This window comes from Ursus arctos, unplaced genomic scaffold, assembly GCF_023065955.2.
Source record: "Ursus arctos isolate Adak ecotype North America unplaced genomic scaffold, UrsArc2.0 scaffold_30, whole genome shotgun sequence".
Taxonomy (NCBI): Eukaryota; Metazoa; Chordata; class Mammalia; order Carnivora; family Ursidae; genus Ursus; species Ursus arctos.
This window is the reverse complement of record NW_026622986.1, coordinates 7290541-7311328: the sequence shown is the minus strand read 5'-3', so window position 1 is coordinate 7311328 and position 20788 is coordinate 7290541. Positions and strand designations below refer to the sequence as shown.

The window sequence follows — 20788 nt, the reverse complement described above, 5'->3', positions numbered from 1 at the left end:
TGGGTTAATGAAAATAAGCGACAAACTATTAAATTCACTACCTAGAAATATTAAGATACTTATTAACAGTAAGCCTTTACAACAAGGTTGAAAATACAACAGCAGCATTTTCTTCAACCAGAGCATTATATATGTCAACTATGCACGGTAGTACCATCTCTGAAAGAATCTTGCCTGGGACCATTAAAATTAACACTTTGATAAAGATAAAAATGGACAATGCTAATTACCACCTAGTCTATGGAATCTACGTACCAGGTCACTGCTCATGCTTGAGCAAGCATCTGGTGAAACCATGTGCAGATCGACTGACTTGAGACTATCAAAAAGCTTCCTACATCCATGGCTAGATGTCACTCTCATTTAGAGAGACATTTTGTATGTAGGCTCTTCAAGACCTCCACTACCTCAGAAAGGGCACTATTAAAAATCAAAAGTAGGGACACCTGAGTGGCTCAGCTGGTTAGGCATCTGCCTTCAGCTCAGGTCATGATCTGAGGGTTCTGGGATCGAGTCCCCCATCGGGCTCCTTGCTCAGCAGGGAGCCTGCTTCCCCCTCTGCCTGCTGCTCCCCCTACTTGTGCTCTGACAAATAAATAAAAATTTTTAAAAAATCAGAAGTAAATACAAGGTGAGGGAACCCATTGGATCTCAAGAGAATGCGCTAATTAGAATAATTTCTTTCGTTGTTTCTAAAATAGGATTTCAGAAAATCTTCCCCACCAAGGTGAAAATTCCTAATATCTAAATATAAGAATACTGTGACATAGTCTCAGAAATATTATCTCATAGTACAGCATTCCTACATTTCCCAGAAAACAATGTCAACTGAAGCTTTTCTTAGGCCACAGTTTCAAACTGATTTTCACCAAACTGCAAGCATTTTAATGGAGCTGTTAGAAAAGTCAAATCACATTTAGCACCCTTCCAGCCCCCCCCCCATGGGACATATATGAGACAAATATTCCTTAATTTAAACTCTTTCAGTGTCATGTACTTGAGACAGGCATGAGGGAGAATTATGAAATAGTATGTAATGCTTTAGAGCATATATTTTTTGAAAGAATTTTGTATTTTGTTCTTGCTTATTCCTCACAACCAACCGTCTATAACAGCAGTGTCCAGAATTTCCTGTGAGGATGAAAATGCTCTGTATCTGTACTGTCCAATACGGTGGCCATAAACTCCACGTCACTACTGAACATCTGAAGAGTGGCTGCTGTGACTAACTGGATATTCATGTTTTATTTAATTTTAATGAAATTTTAAGTTGCCACACGTGGCCAGTGGCTACAATATTGGACAGCACAGTTCCAGAACTCAAGTGAAAGCAGATATCCATATTAAACAGAGATTAATGAACACAATGGCCAGTCCAGAATGTCAGCAGGTAGAAAAAGAACCACTCAAGTCTGATGATTTGCCCGGGGAAGGAGAGGGATTCTGGTTTACTATTTATACAACTAAAGCGAGGAGAGACTACCTACCCACTGCCACCTACATCTATATTCATAATAGATGTACACGATCTATAAGAGAAGTTTCAATACGCCACACAAATAAAAATTAACTTAGCTTGAAAACAGATGCTCCCAATATGTAGAGAAGTTACTAGTTTCTTCCTCAAATGATATTTGAATATGCCAGATATGCTTTACATAAATGATCACAAACTTTAAAGAGACATAATTAACCAAGATATTTCTTCCCTTCAGTTTTAGGCTTATCATTTTGTGCTTCCATAAAGTAAGGCTATGAATGGGAGGGTCCCTATTGGTTCTTTCCGGCTTTATCAATCAATGAGACTCAGTTTGACTTGAGTGTCTAAGAGTCCCATTTCTCTTGCCTAAATATAAACAATCTCTCAAAATGCCCAGGAGGAGAAAGAAGGCCTTGAATGTTATGCAGAATCTTCACCAGTCACTCCACCATGAGCTGATGGAGTTTGAGGTCCACCTCTGCAAAGGCCCTGTTGATAAGAGTTGCCACAGCCTCATTTGTTGCTCTGATGTCACTATGAATTTTATCAACATCACGAGATTCACAAGTTTCAACGCTACTTGCAACGTGAGCCACAACTATTAGAACTACCTGATTCAGCTACCAGCATTAACAATTTAAACATCCTTACCAGAAACGGTTTTTCTGAAAACACGGAGAGGAAGTAAAACAAAGGGGGGGTGGGGGTTGATGAGAAAAAGTAAGAAATCAGACTTCAGATTCTAAATACATTTTGTAGTGGTTTGTTAAACAGTTACCTTGTTCTACAAGTGCTCTGTTTATGAGAGTACCATGAAAGTGCTTTTTTTTCTTTCCTTTTTTCCTGTGGGAGAAGGGAAGCAATGAAGGAAATGAAAGAGTTCATTTAAGTGCCATATTCACATAAGGCTAATTTGTAAAAGCTCTATCCAGCTGAATATATTTACAGCCACCACTGGCCCACAAAACTTCAGTTGAGAAGACTAATTGAGATTCTTCAGGAGAAGTCCCTTGTCTTTAGTAGTTGCAGAATGTCTCATTAGGCATTCTGTACGTCCCCCTTCTCTAGAATACTAAGTCTGACTGCTTGGCCTGGGTCTGCGGCTTGTGAATTTCCAATAGATTCGAATACACCATTATTGTAAGGCTGGTTTTGTTTTGCAGCACCATTTGCTTTTTGGTTTTTTGTGGGGTGGTTTGTTTTTTGTTTTTTTATGGTTTAAAACTAAAGTTTCATTTAACAGAACTGTATTAGTTATATTGAAATACTGTTTAAAAAACAAACAAAAACAGAACTGTGCCCCACATCCAGGAATGTAACATACAGGCTACAGTCCCTATTAAACGCCGTCTCTAGTCTTGTACTAGAAACGTGCTTCCTATAAAAGAGGATCATTAGAGCTGATGGCTAGAGTTCAGAGAGACTAGCAAACTCCATAAAATCTTATTTTCTACCCATTTTCAATTCTCTATATAGATGCGATCTTTGAGCATTTGACTTTTATTAGGCCAGAGAGAGCATGACGCCCATTTGACTATTTTTATTTTCTTCTTTACTAAAATGACATGCTGTAGACTCCTCTGTGTTTTTTAAATGCCTAAAGATGTTGGAGAAATTACTGTCATGGGAAACTACATGTTTACTTTAAATATTTAATTAGAGGGTCTCTCCCACGAGCTGGAAAAGAATCTCTTAGCAAAATTACAGAATAACGTTTTCCTCTCACTGCTATCTTTACATCTAGTATTACAGCCTTACAAAGAAGCGTGGCATGGAACTAAAATGGCACAAAGGTCTCCAGGTATCTGCCATTGTTACTGAGTTTTCATCTGTAGGTAAGCAGTGACACGCGTGTGCGCACACACACATACATTTATATACACATCCACGTGTATGTGTACATAACACATCTGCCTAAGCCCAGTTTGGCTAATTATTCCATTTGTGCTTTTCCCATAAGAAAAAAAAAATATGCAGAGTTGCCTCTAACTAAAAGGTAACATCATTCTTCAAGAGTAAAAGGTAAAATTCCTTACAGTTGTAAAATTTAAATAAGTGTTTTTCTTCTAATTAAATGTAATAACTTATGTGAATATACGATTTCTTTCAATTTCCAACTACTTTTCTAAAATGACATTCTGAAGGAAGGCCTATTAGCAAATGAAATTCCAGTGACAATTTATTTCAGCCTTTAATATATTTTCTACTAAAAATCAAGTTGTCAAGACAGGAAAATATTACTGGTTTTGTTATTACAAAAAAAAAGTGAGAATTTTTAATTCACAAAGGATGAAAACACAAGACACTGATCTCACCGTACATACGATATTACAATAAACTAGTTAGCTGTAGACTAATAAAACATTTAAGACTCCACATACAAACATATGTACTTTGAAACAAGAAACACAAGACAATTTTAATCTTTGTTATGTCCACAGCTACCAAGAGAAAGAGCATCACTGGTTTGAGTCTAATGGTTTTGCTGGCATACAATCACTATATAGGCCAGTTCTAAAGCATATTGTATTGTTCAAAACATTGTTAGGCAAATATAAACATTCTCACTTGGGGACTTTCTCTCCCTGCCCAAAACAATCTGCTTTCCATAGCTATCAAGTAGCTTGGTTTGTTACCAATTTAACAAGACCACAACAACAAACAATATTTTTGCCACAAAACTCAGGTGAGAGATTTTTAGACAGATCATACAAAAACTATTTGTTCCCAAGGAAGGCAATCTGTAAATTACAAATGCAATTCTAAGAAAAGGAGTCTTGGTCACAAATCATTCGCTTTCAAATATTGATGAAGAAATAAAAATTGGAGGGGGGAGAATGGAGGAGGTATTGACATGGCAGGGAGTAGAAAAGGTGTGAAAAAATAAGGAAAATATATTTACCACAGGAAATATTGAATTCAGTTGATTTTTTTAAAATGAGGTATGCCAGTAAATGCAAAAACAAGAAAAAAATTAAAACCAAAATGCACATTTCCAATGGAAAATCTCTAAACCTCTTATAGTTTTCTTTATTCAGATTAGACATTTCATATACATCAGTTAATCTAGAAAAATACATCTTAAAATATCTTCAACAGACCATGCTCTCTGTAACAAAACCTTCCAAACCCTGTTTTATTATACAAATCAATCTACATTAGTAATGTAAAAAGAAATTCTCAAATTTAGCAATGTCATTTTCCATTTGACATCCATCTAATTTACATATGGGTTTCCACTATTCATACTGCAGTTAGAATTCTGTAATAAATTTTTTTCTAATGTATTCTGTACATATTAAATTATCTAAAAGGTTCCTCTTGTAGTGCATTTACCATTTAGCAAGTCTATTCAGTATTTTTCCAGTACCATTTGCATTACAGTGATTTGCCTGTAAATGTAATTAAAATCTAAAAGTGCACACAGTTAAGTTTCTCAAATAACAGCCTATTTCTGGAGGAAACCTAATATTCACGGAAAAGATTACCAATATCATGATTAGAAATGTCAGGTTAGAATGTACTCTGAGACTATACAACAAAATTATATACATAAGCTAAAGGACATTAAGTCTTTAGCTTATATTTACATCAAATAATGTCTGTTTCCACAGGGTCATACCAAGAACTCAGTATGGCACTAGATATAATTAGGATTGTTAGCTACAAATCAGCGTAGCACAGACAGCCCCAAAATACCCTGAACTGACTTATGCTAAACTAAACTCCAGTATATCACAGTGTGTGAAGAATATTAGTGTGCTGCCCAAACAAGCGACTAAGACATCCACCCGATAAGGATGGTGTGCAACACAGTGACGGTGGCAAGCCTTCGCCAAGGGATTACATCTGGGTTATAATGAGCTGCAGCACTTAAGACTGCCACTGCATGCAGAAACCCTGAAAAAGAAATACACAGGTTTCCAAAAGGATATACTTCATTTTGTTTAGAATGCCCAAGAGCGTCTTCACAATAACTGACAGTGAGTACTGTTCTATCAAGTGGTGAATCTAACGAATCATGAGAAGACAGTCTACATTATCCAGTTCGAGAAAAAAAAAAAATGTAGTTTTCTTACCAAATTATCCAGTGTATACGACTGGTTAGAATCGCAAGTTTTGATTTTTACTGAAATTCAGAGAATGAAATGCAAACATTCAGGATAAAATTAATTCAAAAATCACACACAGTTGTATCAACTTGCAACGAAGCAGCAAATATGAGGGCCTAACACGCATCTTGACTCTCCCATTCCCTTCTGATCCCTCAAAAAAGTGCAAAATCAAAGAGTCACTGCTTGGTCCAAAAATAAAATACATCATATGTAAGGGTTTGAAATCTGATGGAATCCAGCTTCTGTTCCACAGGTTGTCTTCAATAAGAATCAACGCCCGAAGATGGAATTTATTTCCAGTAGAATTAATTCTACAATCTGATTTTGGTAGACAGTATGAACTGCTATATTACCAGTCTCTTTCTCTGGCTTTAACAGAGTGGGACCAAAAACAATTGCTATACTCTGATAGGTCATTCGGTTTTTTTCTCCATTTTCTATAACTCTAAGGGGGGAAAAATAAATTGTTAAAAGAGAAAATAAAACATACAAGAGGAAAAATTCTTCAAATTGTACTATAAACAGTTTGCATTTAGAAATGAGAAATAGTGCTAATTTTCCTAAGACACATACAAGCTACTTAAAACCAAGTAGAATTCAGTCCAAACATCATATGAAGGTTTCTTTTGGACAAACACAGATGAAAGGTATAATTATACATATTCTAACAAACTTTAAATGTGTGATATTTCAGCTTAGTGTTTAAAGTAACATACAGACTTAAGTATGAACTACAATTCAGGTAACAATAATTACTCCACTAGGGTGATGGGGAAAAAATTTCATTAGGATACAGAGATTAAATTTTCATTTTTACTAACTCTGTTTGTTTGTTTTTAAATCTCCTTCATTGGGTTAATATATTTTACCATTCTAGTGTTGTCAGAAGGCAAATATCAGTTATTAAAATGGCTACGTAGTAACCTGAAAACCATGATGGCTTTCTTCTAAGGTAATTTAATAAGTCCTCATTTAATAACCAAGATCTCATCTTCAGGTTAATAAACTTAAACAACAATTTCTGCACTTACACATTAGGCATTAAATGCTTCGCATATAATATTTACTTTAAGTAAATATTTTTCATACCAGACCATTTACCTATGAGGAACAAGGCCCAAAGGAGTTCTCTTTTTCAAGTTACAAAGACAGCAAGTAGCACGGCTGGGATCTGAACCAGGGTTTGAGGGACCCTGGACTCGTGGGTACTATACCACACCTCATAACCATGCATTTCTCTTATCTTTTTCTTTTTTTCTCCCTAATTACTATTTCTTTTCTGTGGTGAACCTCTTACCTTTTGAGATGTCTAAAAAGAATCTGCATTGTATCCTGATTTGGCTTTGGCAACTGTCTGATTAGGTCCTTAACAGCAGTGACTCGCTGTCTTGGTTCTTGTTCTAAAAAAAAAGAAAAGAAAAGAAAGAAAATCATAATAATGAGAGATTATGCATGAAATTGAAAACAGTGACATAGTTTAGAACCTGACATTTGGTAATACACAGTGACATCTGGTGGTCACATTTAAAATTTCTGAAGTAAAAAAATCCTTTGAAATAATTTAAAAGAAAAGATCAAACAGAATGCAGCGGCCTAATCGGTACAGAGGACTTTCAACATGTAGAAAAAAAATTGAGTGTAATGACATACTTACTAATTGCGTTAACAAAATCATTAAAATGGTTAAATGTAAAAAGAGGTTCTGGTAATTCTCGAAAAAACATTTTGAGTGCTCCAGTAATAACATGAATATCTTCCCATTTACTATCATTCAAGTCCAATTTCTCATCTGAAAAACAGAACAGGAAATTTTTTAAAATAACTTTAAACCGACTCTTACAGTTATGAGTGCTTTTTTTGCACATAACAATTGGGAGTATGATCTTACCATGATTGACTGCAAATCTCAATTTCTGGATCACTGCAAGGTTGCCACTTACTCTGTATATCCCATCAACATCCAAACCTAAGAGAAAATTACAATATTTTTGTGTTTAAAGTAGGTGTTTGCCTCTTCTAAAGATCCTTGCGTGTTTCAGAATCCTTATTCATTAACATGAGCCTAAAATCAAATGGGCAAATACTTTTCCTCTAACTGGCTTTTTATAGATGCTTGGCAGAGAGAAAGGGGGTGGAGATACACTCTGAATCTGTTTAATAAACAGCAACAATTCTACTTTGTTTATCATGTAGACTGTGGATCATCTCAAAAAAAATCATCTCATTAAACTTGAAATACTAACAATTTAAGATAAACTTCTACACCTGGGGATAGTTCTGAAAGTAAAGGAAACCAAGAGATAAAAATAGCCCATTATTTTGCACATTTCATAATGTAAATGTACATATTAAAGCATTCTTTTAAAAATGGTGGTTCTATTAAGTGCTTATAATAAATAAACTTAATAACCAATTAAAATAAAGGCTCTATAAAAACAACTGATAATTTGATAGTTTATTCATTCCCTTTAATTTGTGGAATAGAATCATGTGAAATTCGCCCAATTAAGCCTAAAAAATCCAAATATTCATTAAATCATAATGCTGTACACATTTAATGAAGCACGTTATCTGACGTGCTATTCGTAGAACTTCAAATAAAGGCACAGTGTCTCTATTGTCATGTTGACAAAAAGGCAAAGACAAGTTCCAAAACTGACAGAAATTACAAATTATGCAAATGTTTTAATTGTACAAGAAGTTTTTGATGATGTACAGGTACAAGTTAATGTGATTACCATGATAATTATTTTATGTAAAACTAGTATAAATATTACATTAAAATCAACCAAAATATAAATTGGTTTAAGTATTATTCAACAGGAAATGACATAAGGTTTGTCTATTTAGACACCTCATAGTTGACTTAACAGTTTTAAAATGTCATCTCATTTTTATCATAAAGAGAAGCAACTTTCTCTTGGCAAGTAAACACAATCTCCTATCTTCTACACTGTCAAATCACTTCTTAATAAACTCAGTTTCATAATCACCACCTTCTTCATTTTAAGCAAAGGCCAACTCCAAATGGCTTCAAAGAATACTTCCACTTAATCAGCTAGAAGTGCTGAATATTCAACAGGTGCCTGCAAAGGTCTTAATTTAAAACAGATACTTGTAACCATTAAAACATGTAAGTTTTTGCAAACAAGATGCTTCTTTTAACATCTTACGACCGTTCCATCATTGAAAATCATCAAAATCCTAGGATTTTGATGGCAAAACAACGGGTTAGTGTGCTGAACATAGAAGAAATTCATTTTCTTACCATAGGCTTCAACATGTTCAATGCATAACTTCACAAATTTTGGCACTGTGCCATTTTCTCTCTGACAAAGATTAGCAAGATTGGCTCCAAACACCTGATCTGAAAGAGATTTATTTTTTAAAATAAACCACCCTGCTAAAATTTAGTTTGCAAAATGGCGCCCCATTCACAGTGCTATAGAAAGACATTCAGTGCACCCAGACATGGTCTGCTGTGACTCCTGCCTTCTGGGGTCTGCCTACCCATTCCAACTCCACTTCAAACAACTTTCCTGCTTTACTAAACTCAATGAACACCCCATTTTTACCTGACAGTCTTAGTTTTCTATACCTTTTGCAGAGATCCATCCTCTCCCCCAAACTTAGCTCCTTTTTACCACTCCTGCCCTCAGCTAAAATGTCATTTCCTTAGAAAAACTTTATGATCAGCCTAAGGTGACCCAGTTATAGTCCCTCTCTATTTCATTACTATGGTAGATTCTTCATAGTAATCATAATTCTCTTGTCTGTCTCTTGTTTTTATGTAAATTTCAAGGGCAGGGACCTTGTAATTCTCAAACCAATAGGTATTCACGGCACCCAGGCTCATGCCTAGCACTTAGTAAACACCTGAATAATTTTTTTTTAAACTATTAAGACAAGCCTGGTGCATACCCATCGTGTGCCAACCCTTGATTTCACAAAGTGTATTTCAAAGGCTGTTCTATAAGACTTTCAACCCAACACTTCTGAAATGCCACATTAGTGCTAACTATTGAGGAAAACAAAATATCTGAAGTCCTGAACACCACCAAAAAGCAGCAACAGTTTATATTTCTCAATAAAAAGGCCTGGTGAAAAATTAACAGCAATTTCTATTCACTGATTTGTCAGGCTTTTTTTCTTTTTTTAAAGTTCCAAACTTAATATACTAAATTCGTATGTGTTATCTGGGAGTCCCTGTTTACCTATAACTCTTAAGGCTGTTAATCTGAATCACTTAATTAACCGAACTCTACCAGAAGTTTTAAATATCTTTTTAATGAAACCCATTTGCGTATTTTAATTTAGAAGCTTTGCAAACAGATGTTCCAGTGATGGTCTTTTTTAGAAACTTCAAAGACAGATATGTATGTTATATATTACCTTTACCTATGTCTTTATTTACTAATTAATGTCACTGAGTCCTGTATTAGAAAATTTTATCATTGAAATTAAAAGCGCTTGTAAGAACTAAAGGTGTATACAAGTACATGTGATTTTAAAGAATACTCTGTTAAGAACTTGTTAGTGCATTATTGCTATTGTTGCTTACAAATGAGATAATAAATATAAAAATTAGGAAAAACACCTTATACTAATTTTAAAATCACCTGAAATGAGAACGGAAGGCAAACAATCGAGATAAAATTGTTCAATATTTTTCTTCTTTCTACTGTGATAGTGATGTTTCGTTCAAAATGTCTTCTGATCTGTGCATCTCAAAACTAAAAATCTTTTTCTTTCTAAAAGATTCTACTTATTTGAGAGAGACAGAGAGCACACGAGAGAGAGAGAGAGAGAGAGAGAGAGAGAGAGAAAACGCATGAGCAGGGGAAGGGCAGAGGGAGAGGGAGAAGCAGGCTCCCCACTGAGCGGGGTACCTGAAGTGGGGCTCGATCTCAGGACCCAGGGATCACGACCTGAGCCAAAGGCAGACGCTTAACCAACTGAGCCACCCAGATGCCCCTCAAAACTAAGAAGATTTATTGTCATGTCTTCTATCCATCCATCTCACCCCTGTAGTTCCTCCAGTACAGGGTCTCTAAAAACTTACTTTGGTATTTATCTCTGCTCAATGCCTTAGTGAAACTCTCTGTGTGCACTGAAAAATCAATTTTCATCACTCAAATGTATTTTAAATCAATGAACCTGGTAACTTTAAAGAATGAAAACATTTTTACTGTTCAAAAAATTTTCAGTTTTTAATTTAAAATGTCTTATTTCTGATTCTGGCCAAAGTTCATGATTAAAAACGTCACTTCTACCTACCTTTAATATAACCTTTTTCACGAACAGCTTGCAAAGTGGGGCGCCGTGTAAGAAACTTCTTTAAGTTTTTCTTGGTTTTTTTCTGTTCTGAAGAATCTATGCTAGACACTTTCGCGGCTTAATACAAACAGATATTAAGCATTTCATAAAACAAAAACTTTTTAATAAAAATTTTTCCACCTAGAACTCAAAACATATTAATTTCATATGTAAAAATCATAGTTATAAATTCAGTTATTCTAACTTTAATATAGTTAAATAGTAGTATGTCAAGAATCAAGCTAACACAGACCCAATTTCAAAGTGACAAACTAAACAAAACATTTCATTTTTCTCACTAAACACTGACTACAAACTGTACCTTCTTTGGTATATGTACTAAGATACTAGTTATTCTAATTTATACTCATTATTTCACAAATGATACTACTTATCTCCTTTGACTCTCCATCAGTTTTAGAAGGTAAAATGATGAGGAAAAACAATGTGCATAAAACATAAACAAAAAAAGTCCCTATCCTGCAGCAGACTTACTGAACTAGGAGTCCAGAGATATATATATATATCCATCTCAATTATTTGTACTTTAAGCAAACCACATCTCATCATAATTACCTCTAAACTAAGAATAGGACCACCTGAAAAATGTCCTACAATGCCATAACTCTGATTTCTTTTTTGGTTCCAATAAAAAATATCCAAAAACTAAATTTCTTGAAAAGAACTATATTTGAGGAAAGTTGAGAGCACACAGAATGTATAAGTAAAGAATTCAAATAATCAAATTTTCATGTGTTTACATTGTTATAATGTCAGTTAATAGGCCTAACCTTCATTAGAATGTGGGAGAACAAAAATAGAAATGATTTTCTAATCATTCAGTTAATCCAAAGGCCAAAAATTCTCAGTTAAATGTGGAATTGTTAAAATACATTTAACGAGTTCAGAGCCACAGGTAATGGCCTATCTAATAAACAATGTAATTCACAAGGGGCCTGCATTAAAAATGCTACTCTTAAGTTTGCTGGCTTTAGCTCATAACACACACACACACACACACACACACACACACACACACACACACGCTAATGGTCTGGAGGTATGAATGCATGCAGCTGCACCTGCACAGACATATCCTAGTCCAGAGATGGCTGCCTGGTGTCCAGTGTGAACTATGGTACATGTCCCATGACTTTTGACTTCTTCAAGTGTAAGATCCTGTCTAGATCTTAAGCAGTAATTATATATTTTTAAATCAGTATAGTTCAGCTTCCTGGATACCTCAATAGAAATGCATTCTAATACACTTTTCTTCTCTTGAAGGACCACATCTTAAAATTAGTAAGATGCTGTAGGGGTGCACACGATGAGGCTGAAAAATGACAAGGAGTGAACAAGGAGAGATACTCCTAAAAAACTAAGATTGCAAATACCTAACGTTATGATTTCCTGGTAACACTGGAGATTCCATTCAGCCTTTATGTATTTAAAATATTCGAAAAGCTAAGAGAAGATGTTCAGTCAAGCGACTAACAAAATAGGTAAAGAAGAACTTACAGCGAAGTTTCTTAGGGTCCTTATGGTCCTTCTCCTTATCATGCTTTTCTATTCCTGGGGAATCTGGTATCTCCTCTTCAATTGCTTCATCAGTTTCTACTGTCTATTGATTAAAGATTTCCCAAACACATATTACACTTTTGAGATTATCTTAGATGTAATAGAATAATTCTCAGAATAATCAGTAACTGATCCTCCCAAATGATTTTAGGGAACCAGTTAGTATATAGTATATATGAGTCAGACACTTGGTAAATCTTCAGAAAAATATTCTTTTTCCCCTATAGAGGGGGAATTCACTAATTCTGAATTTCAAAAAAGGAAAAATGCTGACTATTCACAGGATAACGCGTTTATACACTGATGATGAGGCTATCTTCCCTCATGCAGAGCAAACGCATAAGAATGACAGTAACAAGAGTTAAGAGGTTCTGACCTACAAGAGAGAACACGATGAAGCTACATTCTGTGCTAACAGTACAAGAGAAAGCTAACTAGCCAAGGGCACGTTAATTTTTCACACCAACGATCTTTTCAAATTATACTTTGTATCAATAGCTAGTAATAGCACTCACAGATTCATGAATGTTGAAAGAAATCCTAGAGCTCATGTACAGCCTAATCAAAGTCACTTTCGCAAGTTAAAAAACTGAAGTGGGTTCTCAAAGCTAAAATCACTGCTTTGCCTTTCACACTGATGTCTTTATTCAACTCTGAACTTAGTTTTGTGTATAGTGTTAGGAAAGGTTCTACTTTCTTCCTGGATAATCCAGTTGACCCAGCACCATTTAAAGTTTATTCTTCCTTACTTTTCTACAGTGCTATCTCTGGCATATAGTGTCCAAAGGAATGTTGATTTCTAGGTTCTTTACTCTGTTCCATAGGTCTGTAGATCTATCCTGGTATGGACAGCATGTGTATTAATTAATATAGTTACAGAAGTCTTGACATCTGATAGAGCAAGTCCTCCATTTTCTTCTTCAAGAGTGTCTTGGGTATTTTTACCAAAATTCTGGTATGAATTTTAGAATAAGCTTGCCAAGTTCCACCAGAAAACCTACTAGCATTTTGAATGAGAATCAAAAATCTCGTCTATAAATTTATAAATCATTTGGAAGAATATTTTATCTTTACATTATTGAATCTTTTAATCCATGATATACTTCTCATATAATTAGATTTTCTTCAATGTTTCTCAAAAAAGTTTTGCAATTTTCCCTGCAGAAGTCTGGTGCATCTTTCTTTTTCTTTTTTTTTTCTTTTTTTAAGATTTTATTCATTTATTTGACAGAGAGAGAGACGGCCAGCGAGAGAGGGAACACAAGCAGCGGGAGCAGGAGAGGAAGAAGCAGGCTCCCAGCGGAGGAGCCTGATGTGGGGCTTGATCCCAGGACTCTGGAATCACGCCCTGAGCTGAAGGCAGATGCTTAACGACTGAGCCACCCAGGGGCCCCCTGGTGCATCTTTCTACATCTATTATGTATATTTCTACAGTATCTTTTGCCGCTTTGTAAACAGTATGTATTTTAAATTTCATAGTCAACAATATGTTACTCTCTTTTCACTTGGCTTATTTCCTGATCCTATAGGCTTCAATTAAAACAACAACAACAACCCACTTTCTCTGCAAAAGGCCTTCCTGGACCCCTAACACTAGGTTGGCCTCTACCTAATCAGTGTTTTTACAGTAAGTTGTATATCCCTCACCATCATAAACCTCATCACATTTCACTGTATTAACTGCCCGGTTGTCGGTCTTCAGTAATCCTCTGTCTTTGGCTGTAAATTCCACACAGAAAGGCGTAGCACCTGGTTGCATGCTGCTTTATCTCCAAGGCAAAGCACTCCCACATTTGTTAAATGAATGCAGCCATACCTGCTTTCAAGGGATTGGGAACAGATTACAGTGACTAGAGCTGAAAGCCCATACTGGGTAGAGTAGAACGTACATATGAAATGATAGACTGGGCTCAGGTTGTTGAATTTTAATAAGAGTCACAGAAGCTTTACTGAGCAGGAGAGTATTATTGAAGTTAACACTAGGGAGTTTCATATAGCAACGCTATTAAGAACAGATTGGTGGGAGATGAGATGAAATAAGAAAAACTGTTTAGGAAGTGACTCTCATCTAACATATAGAGTTCTAATGATGGTTTCAGGAGTAAATGGAAAAGAAGAGACAAGATTCAGAAATATACAATATTACAAACTGCAAAGGAAGAATATTTATACAGATGGGTGAATAACTGGCTAGAAGTGTTAAAGGAAGAGGAAGAGTTAATACTCAAGATTCCAAATCCAGTTGTTTTGAACTGAGTGCATCATAAAAATTTTGGAGTTTAAAAGGATACTTGGAGACAATCAAATCTAACCTCTCTATTTACTAAGTGAAAACACAAAACCCATAGTGATAGGACACCTCAGTAAGATCCTAAACCTTATTATAATGAGGCTTCACCTATAGTCTCTGAAAGACCTCTCAATCTCTACTAAAGCCTTTGATTCCAAACTTTTTTTCAATCTTTGTTTAGTTTAAATCCATAACACACTCCCGTAAGTATTCACTTTCCTTTTTGTCACTGATGTATGATCCTTAGTCAGGAGCCATGTCCCCATATAGTGAGGGTGTAAGAATATAGTCTGAAAAAGTACAGCCCCTATCTGTTTCTTCCTGCTCATACTAACAGCAGCAGAATAGAAACTTGAGGTTCTTTTTGGTTGGTGTGTGTGTTGTGTGTGTGTGTGTTATATAACGTATTATATTATGTATCATATATATCTTATACACACACATAAGAGGAAATTTACCAGGAACATGAGGGTAATGAACACATCCCTGGATGGGAGACGGGGGAGAACTAGAACATGGCTGGGGTAGCTAGAGAGATGTCATAGGAAAGAAAAAGTGCTCCTGAAGAGACTATAGCTTCATTCATTTCATACCTTTACCTAGGACCTGTCTCCACCAAACAGTACTGTTCCCAACTCACTGGTCGTTAAATACTATGTACTAGGAACGGTTTGTCCCTCTTCTTGAATTACTTCTTTTTGGACCAATGCCTCATGTGAAAATTATTTAAAATCCACTACTAGCAAGTATTGTATAACTGAGAGTATTAAAACATTCACCAGCCCCAAGGAACTGCTAAACTACCACTGCCTTTCCTACCTCTTGTCAAAATACATATTAAAAAAGTGTTTATCACATACAAACTGGAATAACCAATTAGAATGCAGAAAAGAAAAACAGCTCTGAAGTAAAAAAAATTACCTAAGTCAAACACATACCTGATTATTGATAGTACTACTAAGAACTTTAAACCAATCATTAATAACAGTGTCATTATCAGACTGAATTAGCAGTTCTGTTCCTTGACGAGTTTTCAGCTTTAGAGAAAAGGAAGGGGAAAAAAAGGAGGATGGTTAGCGCTTTCACTATAATGAAAAAAAATATTTTTAAGATTTCATTGTTATTTTTAAGTAATCTCTACACCCAGTGTGGGGTTTGAACTCACAAGCCCGAGATCATGAGTCACATGATCCACTGACTGGGCTAACCAAGAGCCCCCCAATAAACGAATATATTCACGCCAAAGTCCAGAAAACCACCAGCAGAAGACTAGATGCCATATTATATTGAGTCATGAAAGGTTAAAGTAATGCATAGCAGGGAAGTATCTTTTAATATAAAAGAATCCCAGAGGAATTATTTTATAAAACAGGAAGTTTTCCTCACAAAAAGTTCTCAATGAAAATCTAATAATTTAAGGGTCCCAAATTCCAACACACAAATGCGATAAAACTTGCTGAAATCTGGTATACTGTTATCATTAAAAAATAAGTATCAAAGCTGTACATTTTTTAATTAGAACTGAAAATTCATTTGTAAAGAAATAAAATCTGTGATATTTTTATGTAAATCTAAGGTATGTTTTTCTCTCCAATTAAAAAATAAATGTAGAAACATATATGAAAGAGTTAAAACTTTTATTATTTCCTATTTTATAGGCAAATAAATAAAATGGCTTAATACTAAAACAAGGCATAGACAATAAATGTTACACCACTTTTGGGCAGAAACAATACTAAATTGTGTCAAATCATGAACTAACTCAAGTAAGGATAGAATGTATTATTCTATATGAGGGCAGTAACCAATTTATGTATAATTTCTTTGGTTCAAAGTTTCTTACACTTGACTGAGGAAAAATTTTGAGGTATTAGGAGCAAACATTCCTCCTATTTTCTGGTTGGTAACTGTTTATTTTTTTTCCTTGAGGAACATATGGCAATGTTTCCCAAACAACATTCTGAGACATATGCCTCAAACATAGTTCCCGAAGTAATGTTTAAAAAAGGTATTCCTCAAAAAAAAAAAAAAAAAAAAAAAGGAAAAAAAAAAAACAGTTACATGAGACTAATTCGGGAAATACTGGATAAAAGAAAATTACACAAGATTCTCTCCTTCAAAATGTCTCAGGGATTTGATATTCCAGGGTGCTCTGCTTTTCTAAGGAAAGACAAACACCTACACCACTGCCTACATTTGTTTGACCATGGATTCGTTTTCACTCTGAAATCACTTATTGAAACTGCAAGGCTAATTCAGGAAACACTGACTTCCTTTCTTGTACTTCTTTCAAGACAGTGGATCAAGCCAGTCAACCAATACTGAATATTCACTGCACATAAGATACTCTGTTAGAGGTTCTTTCTTAAAGATAAGGAAAAAGATAGTCTCTCTGCTTAAAAACAAACAAAAAAAATCATCATCACCTAGTGGGACAATTTACGGATGACGGTAACCTAAGGTACACTAAATTAAATACTATGTTAAAAACATAAAAAAGAAGCATCAGGGTTGTGGTAGCATTTCTGATGGGTCTTGGAAGACAGGTAACACTTGACAAGCAGGAACTGCCATGGGTCAGTACTAATAAAGAGTAAAAATCACAGCAGGAAAACCTAGGCTTCACTTGGAAAACAGCAACTGCATGAACAAAACAGGAAAGAGCTGACACACGAGGCTATAAAGGAAGGCTGGGATCTGGAAGACTTCGCAAAGACAGTCTAAATAATTCTTCCCATCTCCACATATACACCCTTCTGCAACGTGCCTTTACTACACCTCCATCAACAGGTGGGTTCTAGTTCCCCACAACCCTGAATACTCACCTGGCCTTCCCACTGCTTTACCCAACAGAATACACTGATGTGTGACTTCTAAATCTAAGCCTCGGGAAGTGTCGTAGCTTCCACTCTCACCCTCTTGGAAGCCTGACACTACCATGTGAAGCAGCCTGGGGCAGCCTCCTTGAGAGAGAGATCTTATAAAGAAGGAGGCCTAGCAAACTGCTGGCACCGACACTAGACATGTGAACTAGACCATCCAGATCCGGGCGAGCCACTGAATGACTGAGGCCTCATGAATGGTCCCACATGGAGATCAGAATCACTCAGCCTAGCACACGCGAAACCGAACAAACGGATGGCTCTTTTCTCAAGCTACTAAATCCTGAGGTGGTCTGATATGCTGCAATAAATAACTGATACAGAATCATATATTACAGGGGGGGATTTTATTTTTTTTTTATTTTTATTTATTTATTTGAGAAAGAGAGAGAGAGAACAAGCAGGGGGAGGGGTAGAGGAAGAGGGAGCAGATTCCCCACAGAGCAGGGAGCCCAACACGGGGGCTCGACCCAGGACCTTGAGATCATGACCTGAGCTGAAGACAGCCTCTTAACAGACTGAGCTACCCAGGTGCCCCTGGGGGTACGGGGAGGAGAAGATTTTTTAATGACAAAATGGACAAAACGAAAAGGTTTCAATTTATTTTTCAATATTAGATTTGGTAGGTAAAGGAAACCACACACACACCCCCCACTTTTTTTTTTTTTTTTTTAAGATTTGATTTATCCACTTGTCAGAGAGAGAGTGAGCACAAGCAGGGGGAGCGTCAGGCAGAGGGAGAACCAGGCTCCCCACTGAGCAGGGACCACCCCCCCATGCAGGACTCGATCCCAGGACCCTGAGATCATGACCTGAGACAAAGGCAGGCAGGCAGACGCTTAATGGACTGAGCCACCCAGGTGATCTGAAACCACCCCCTTTTTATTCTTGGTAGGGAAAGGCGTGATTGGGGAACAAAGGCTTGTCATCTATAGTCTGAGATCCAACGACTTACCCAAATGAAGCCCAGCTTTTCATGCCAGCTTTTTCTCCCTTAAATTATGATACCAAACTGACTGAATTAATGACCAGCTTTGCCTTAATCGGTCACACTGAAACAGCTCAAAAGAATTCAAAAAAAGAACATCCAATTACTACAGTTTAGAATGTGAATCATACTTAGAAAATAAATGTATTACCTCAAACACATTCTTTTTGCTGGATTTATCCTTCGAAGCCATCTCCACCGTCGCCCCCTTTAGGTCCACCGTGAACTCTGGCTTGGACTGATTACTCCCAAACTTCATTTTAGAAAAAAGGAAGAACATTTGTGATGTTCGTGCACACATGTATATCAAAAAGAATTAAGACCAACTATTAACCATAAACCAAACAGGTGATTACCTCAAATTTTTGTCTTTATTATAAAATAACAATTCCTACTTTAAAACTGACATGTCTGTAAGACATGAATATATTGCTCATAGAAACAGAAATAAAATGGCTCAACTTCCATTTAATAAGAAAAATATAAGATAAAGCCACACTAAACTCTTTTTCAGCCCATCAATACAGGAAAAAAAAAATCCAGAAGTTAGACAAAAAACTATGTTTTTACTGATGTACTACTATATGCTGGCTAATTGAACATAATAATAATAAAAAAACTTTTTTCATAGAGTATGGGGCCTTCATACGCAAGTAGAGTATAAACTGGAATAATGACTAGAGAGGGAAAACTGGTAACACTGTATTTGCAAATTTACAAATACATGTATCCTTTGGCTTTAGCAATGTCATTTCTTGGAACTGATTCTAGACTATGTATAATCAGGTACAATGATGTGTTCAAAAAGGCAAGGCAATATTCTTACATATGTATAAATAATATCTGGCAGATATCAAGTGCTTTTCCACCTAATAAAACATTCTCTAAACCTGATTCGGTGCTTTCAAGAATTATTTCTTTATCGACTATTCATGTTGTCAACAACTAACAGTAACTTGTAAAAACAGAAAACTCTAAGCCCCATATTCTTTTATTCAGCCTTTGTTAGAAATTATAACTAGAGCCAGATGCTAATAAAGCCTCAGCAATTTAATTAGGAACTGTGAAAAGAACAGGAAGACAGCTGACATGGGTGGTTTGAAAAGAAAAAGCACTTAGATAGCTATTATATTTTGTTAACCAGATAAGGAAAAGATTAGCAAGTAGCAGAAAATTCATGTTAAATATAGACTTACTCTGCATCTTGCCATCATTAAGTTAAATTTTTGTTTAGTCTGTTAACTAAGAATAGAAAATAACATTCCTATTTACTGAAACATTTAGAGGTTTTAAAAATCTTTAAGGGCTAATGAACTGTAATCTTAAGGTCAAAGATTTGTTACAGAAAATTTCGTTTCTTAAAATATTTTCAAGTTAAATTATGTTTGTCATTGGAAATGGATCTTACCCATCAACCTGGTGACATCTTATGCACTATTCATAATGTCAATAACTATTCAGTAGCTTTGCATTTAATAAATGGTTCGACTTCATCTGTTCCCTTTTACTTCATCTTTTCAGCTAGCAACGTGGACTTAAATAATGTACTTGTTAAAACAACATTTAGGATATCATACTGAATTTATTAGTGGAATCAAAACAAAGTTTAGGATATTAAATGAAATTTTTATTAGTGGAATCATAATAACAATCACAAAAATTTTAACTATTCTACAAACTCTTGGCCTTCTTAAGTACTTTTTGTCATTCAAAAGACATTTAACCATAAAGTTACGATGAACAAAATTAACTTTCTGAGTAAAAATGACATATCTCAAAAGTTATAAAACTTAAATGTGCACATTTAACCCAATGATAAAAATCAATGTACTTATAACTTGTCATCACATGCTCTGTCAATGGTTAGCTGTAAGCTAAGATACAAACAACTAACCAAGTAGGACAGAGCAACCAAATACAAGTACAATGACAGGGCATGGAATGCTGGTAAAAATGCATTCAATATGGCTGGCAAAATTTTGTGTTTGTTATTCATCCTTTTTCAAATTCTAGTCCCACTCTATCATACATCCCTCCAATGTAGTCAGGGCAAAGAAAATGGAATTATTGTGGCAAGGGGCATGCAACAAGAACACATACAGTGACAGCTGAAACAGGATCAGATTTTACATATGCAGG

At 35.5% G+C, this 20788-nt stretch overlaps 1 protein-coding gene across 7 annotated transcripts in view; it reads right to left on the bottom strand.

Annotated features, from left to right (window-relative positions):
• Positions 1-3658: 3658 nt before the first annotated feature.
• Positions 3659-20788, bottom strand: part of ARHGAP12 (Rho GTPase activating protein 12) — a 112465-nt gene continuing 95335 nt past the window's right edge. For 5 of the 7 annotated variants that reach the window (XM_048219359.2, XM_026483480.4, XM_057304605.1 and 2 more), the window contains 9 exons: positions 18801-18902; positions 15718-15816; positions 12430-12532; positions 10873-10989; positions 8864-8962; positions 7484-7561; positions 7250-7384; positions 6893-6995; positions 3659-6040 (listed from right to left, as the gene is read on the bottom strand). In XM_048219359.2, coding sequence (XP_048075316.1) covers positions 5866-6040; positions 6893-6995; positions 7250-7384; positions 7484-7561; positions 8864-8962; positions 10873-10989; positions 12430-12532; positions 15718-15816; positions 18801-18902 — 1011 coding nt within the window. In that variant the 3' untranslated portion in view covers positions 3659-5865. The remainder of the gene's footprint in view (positions 6041-6892; positions 6996-7249; positions 7385-7483; positions 7562-8863; positions 8963-10872; positions 10990-12429; positions 12533-15717; positions 15817-18800; positions 18903-20788) is intronic. The other 2 variants (XM_048219358.2, XM_048219360.2) reach the window with 1 other exon arrangement.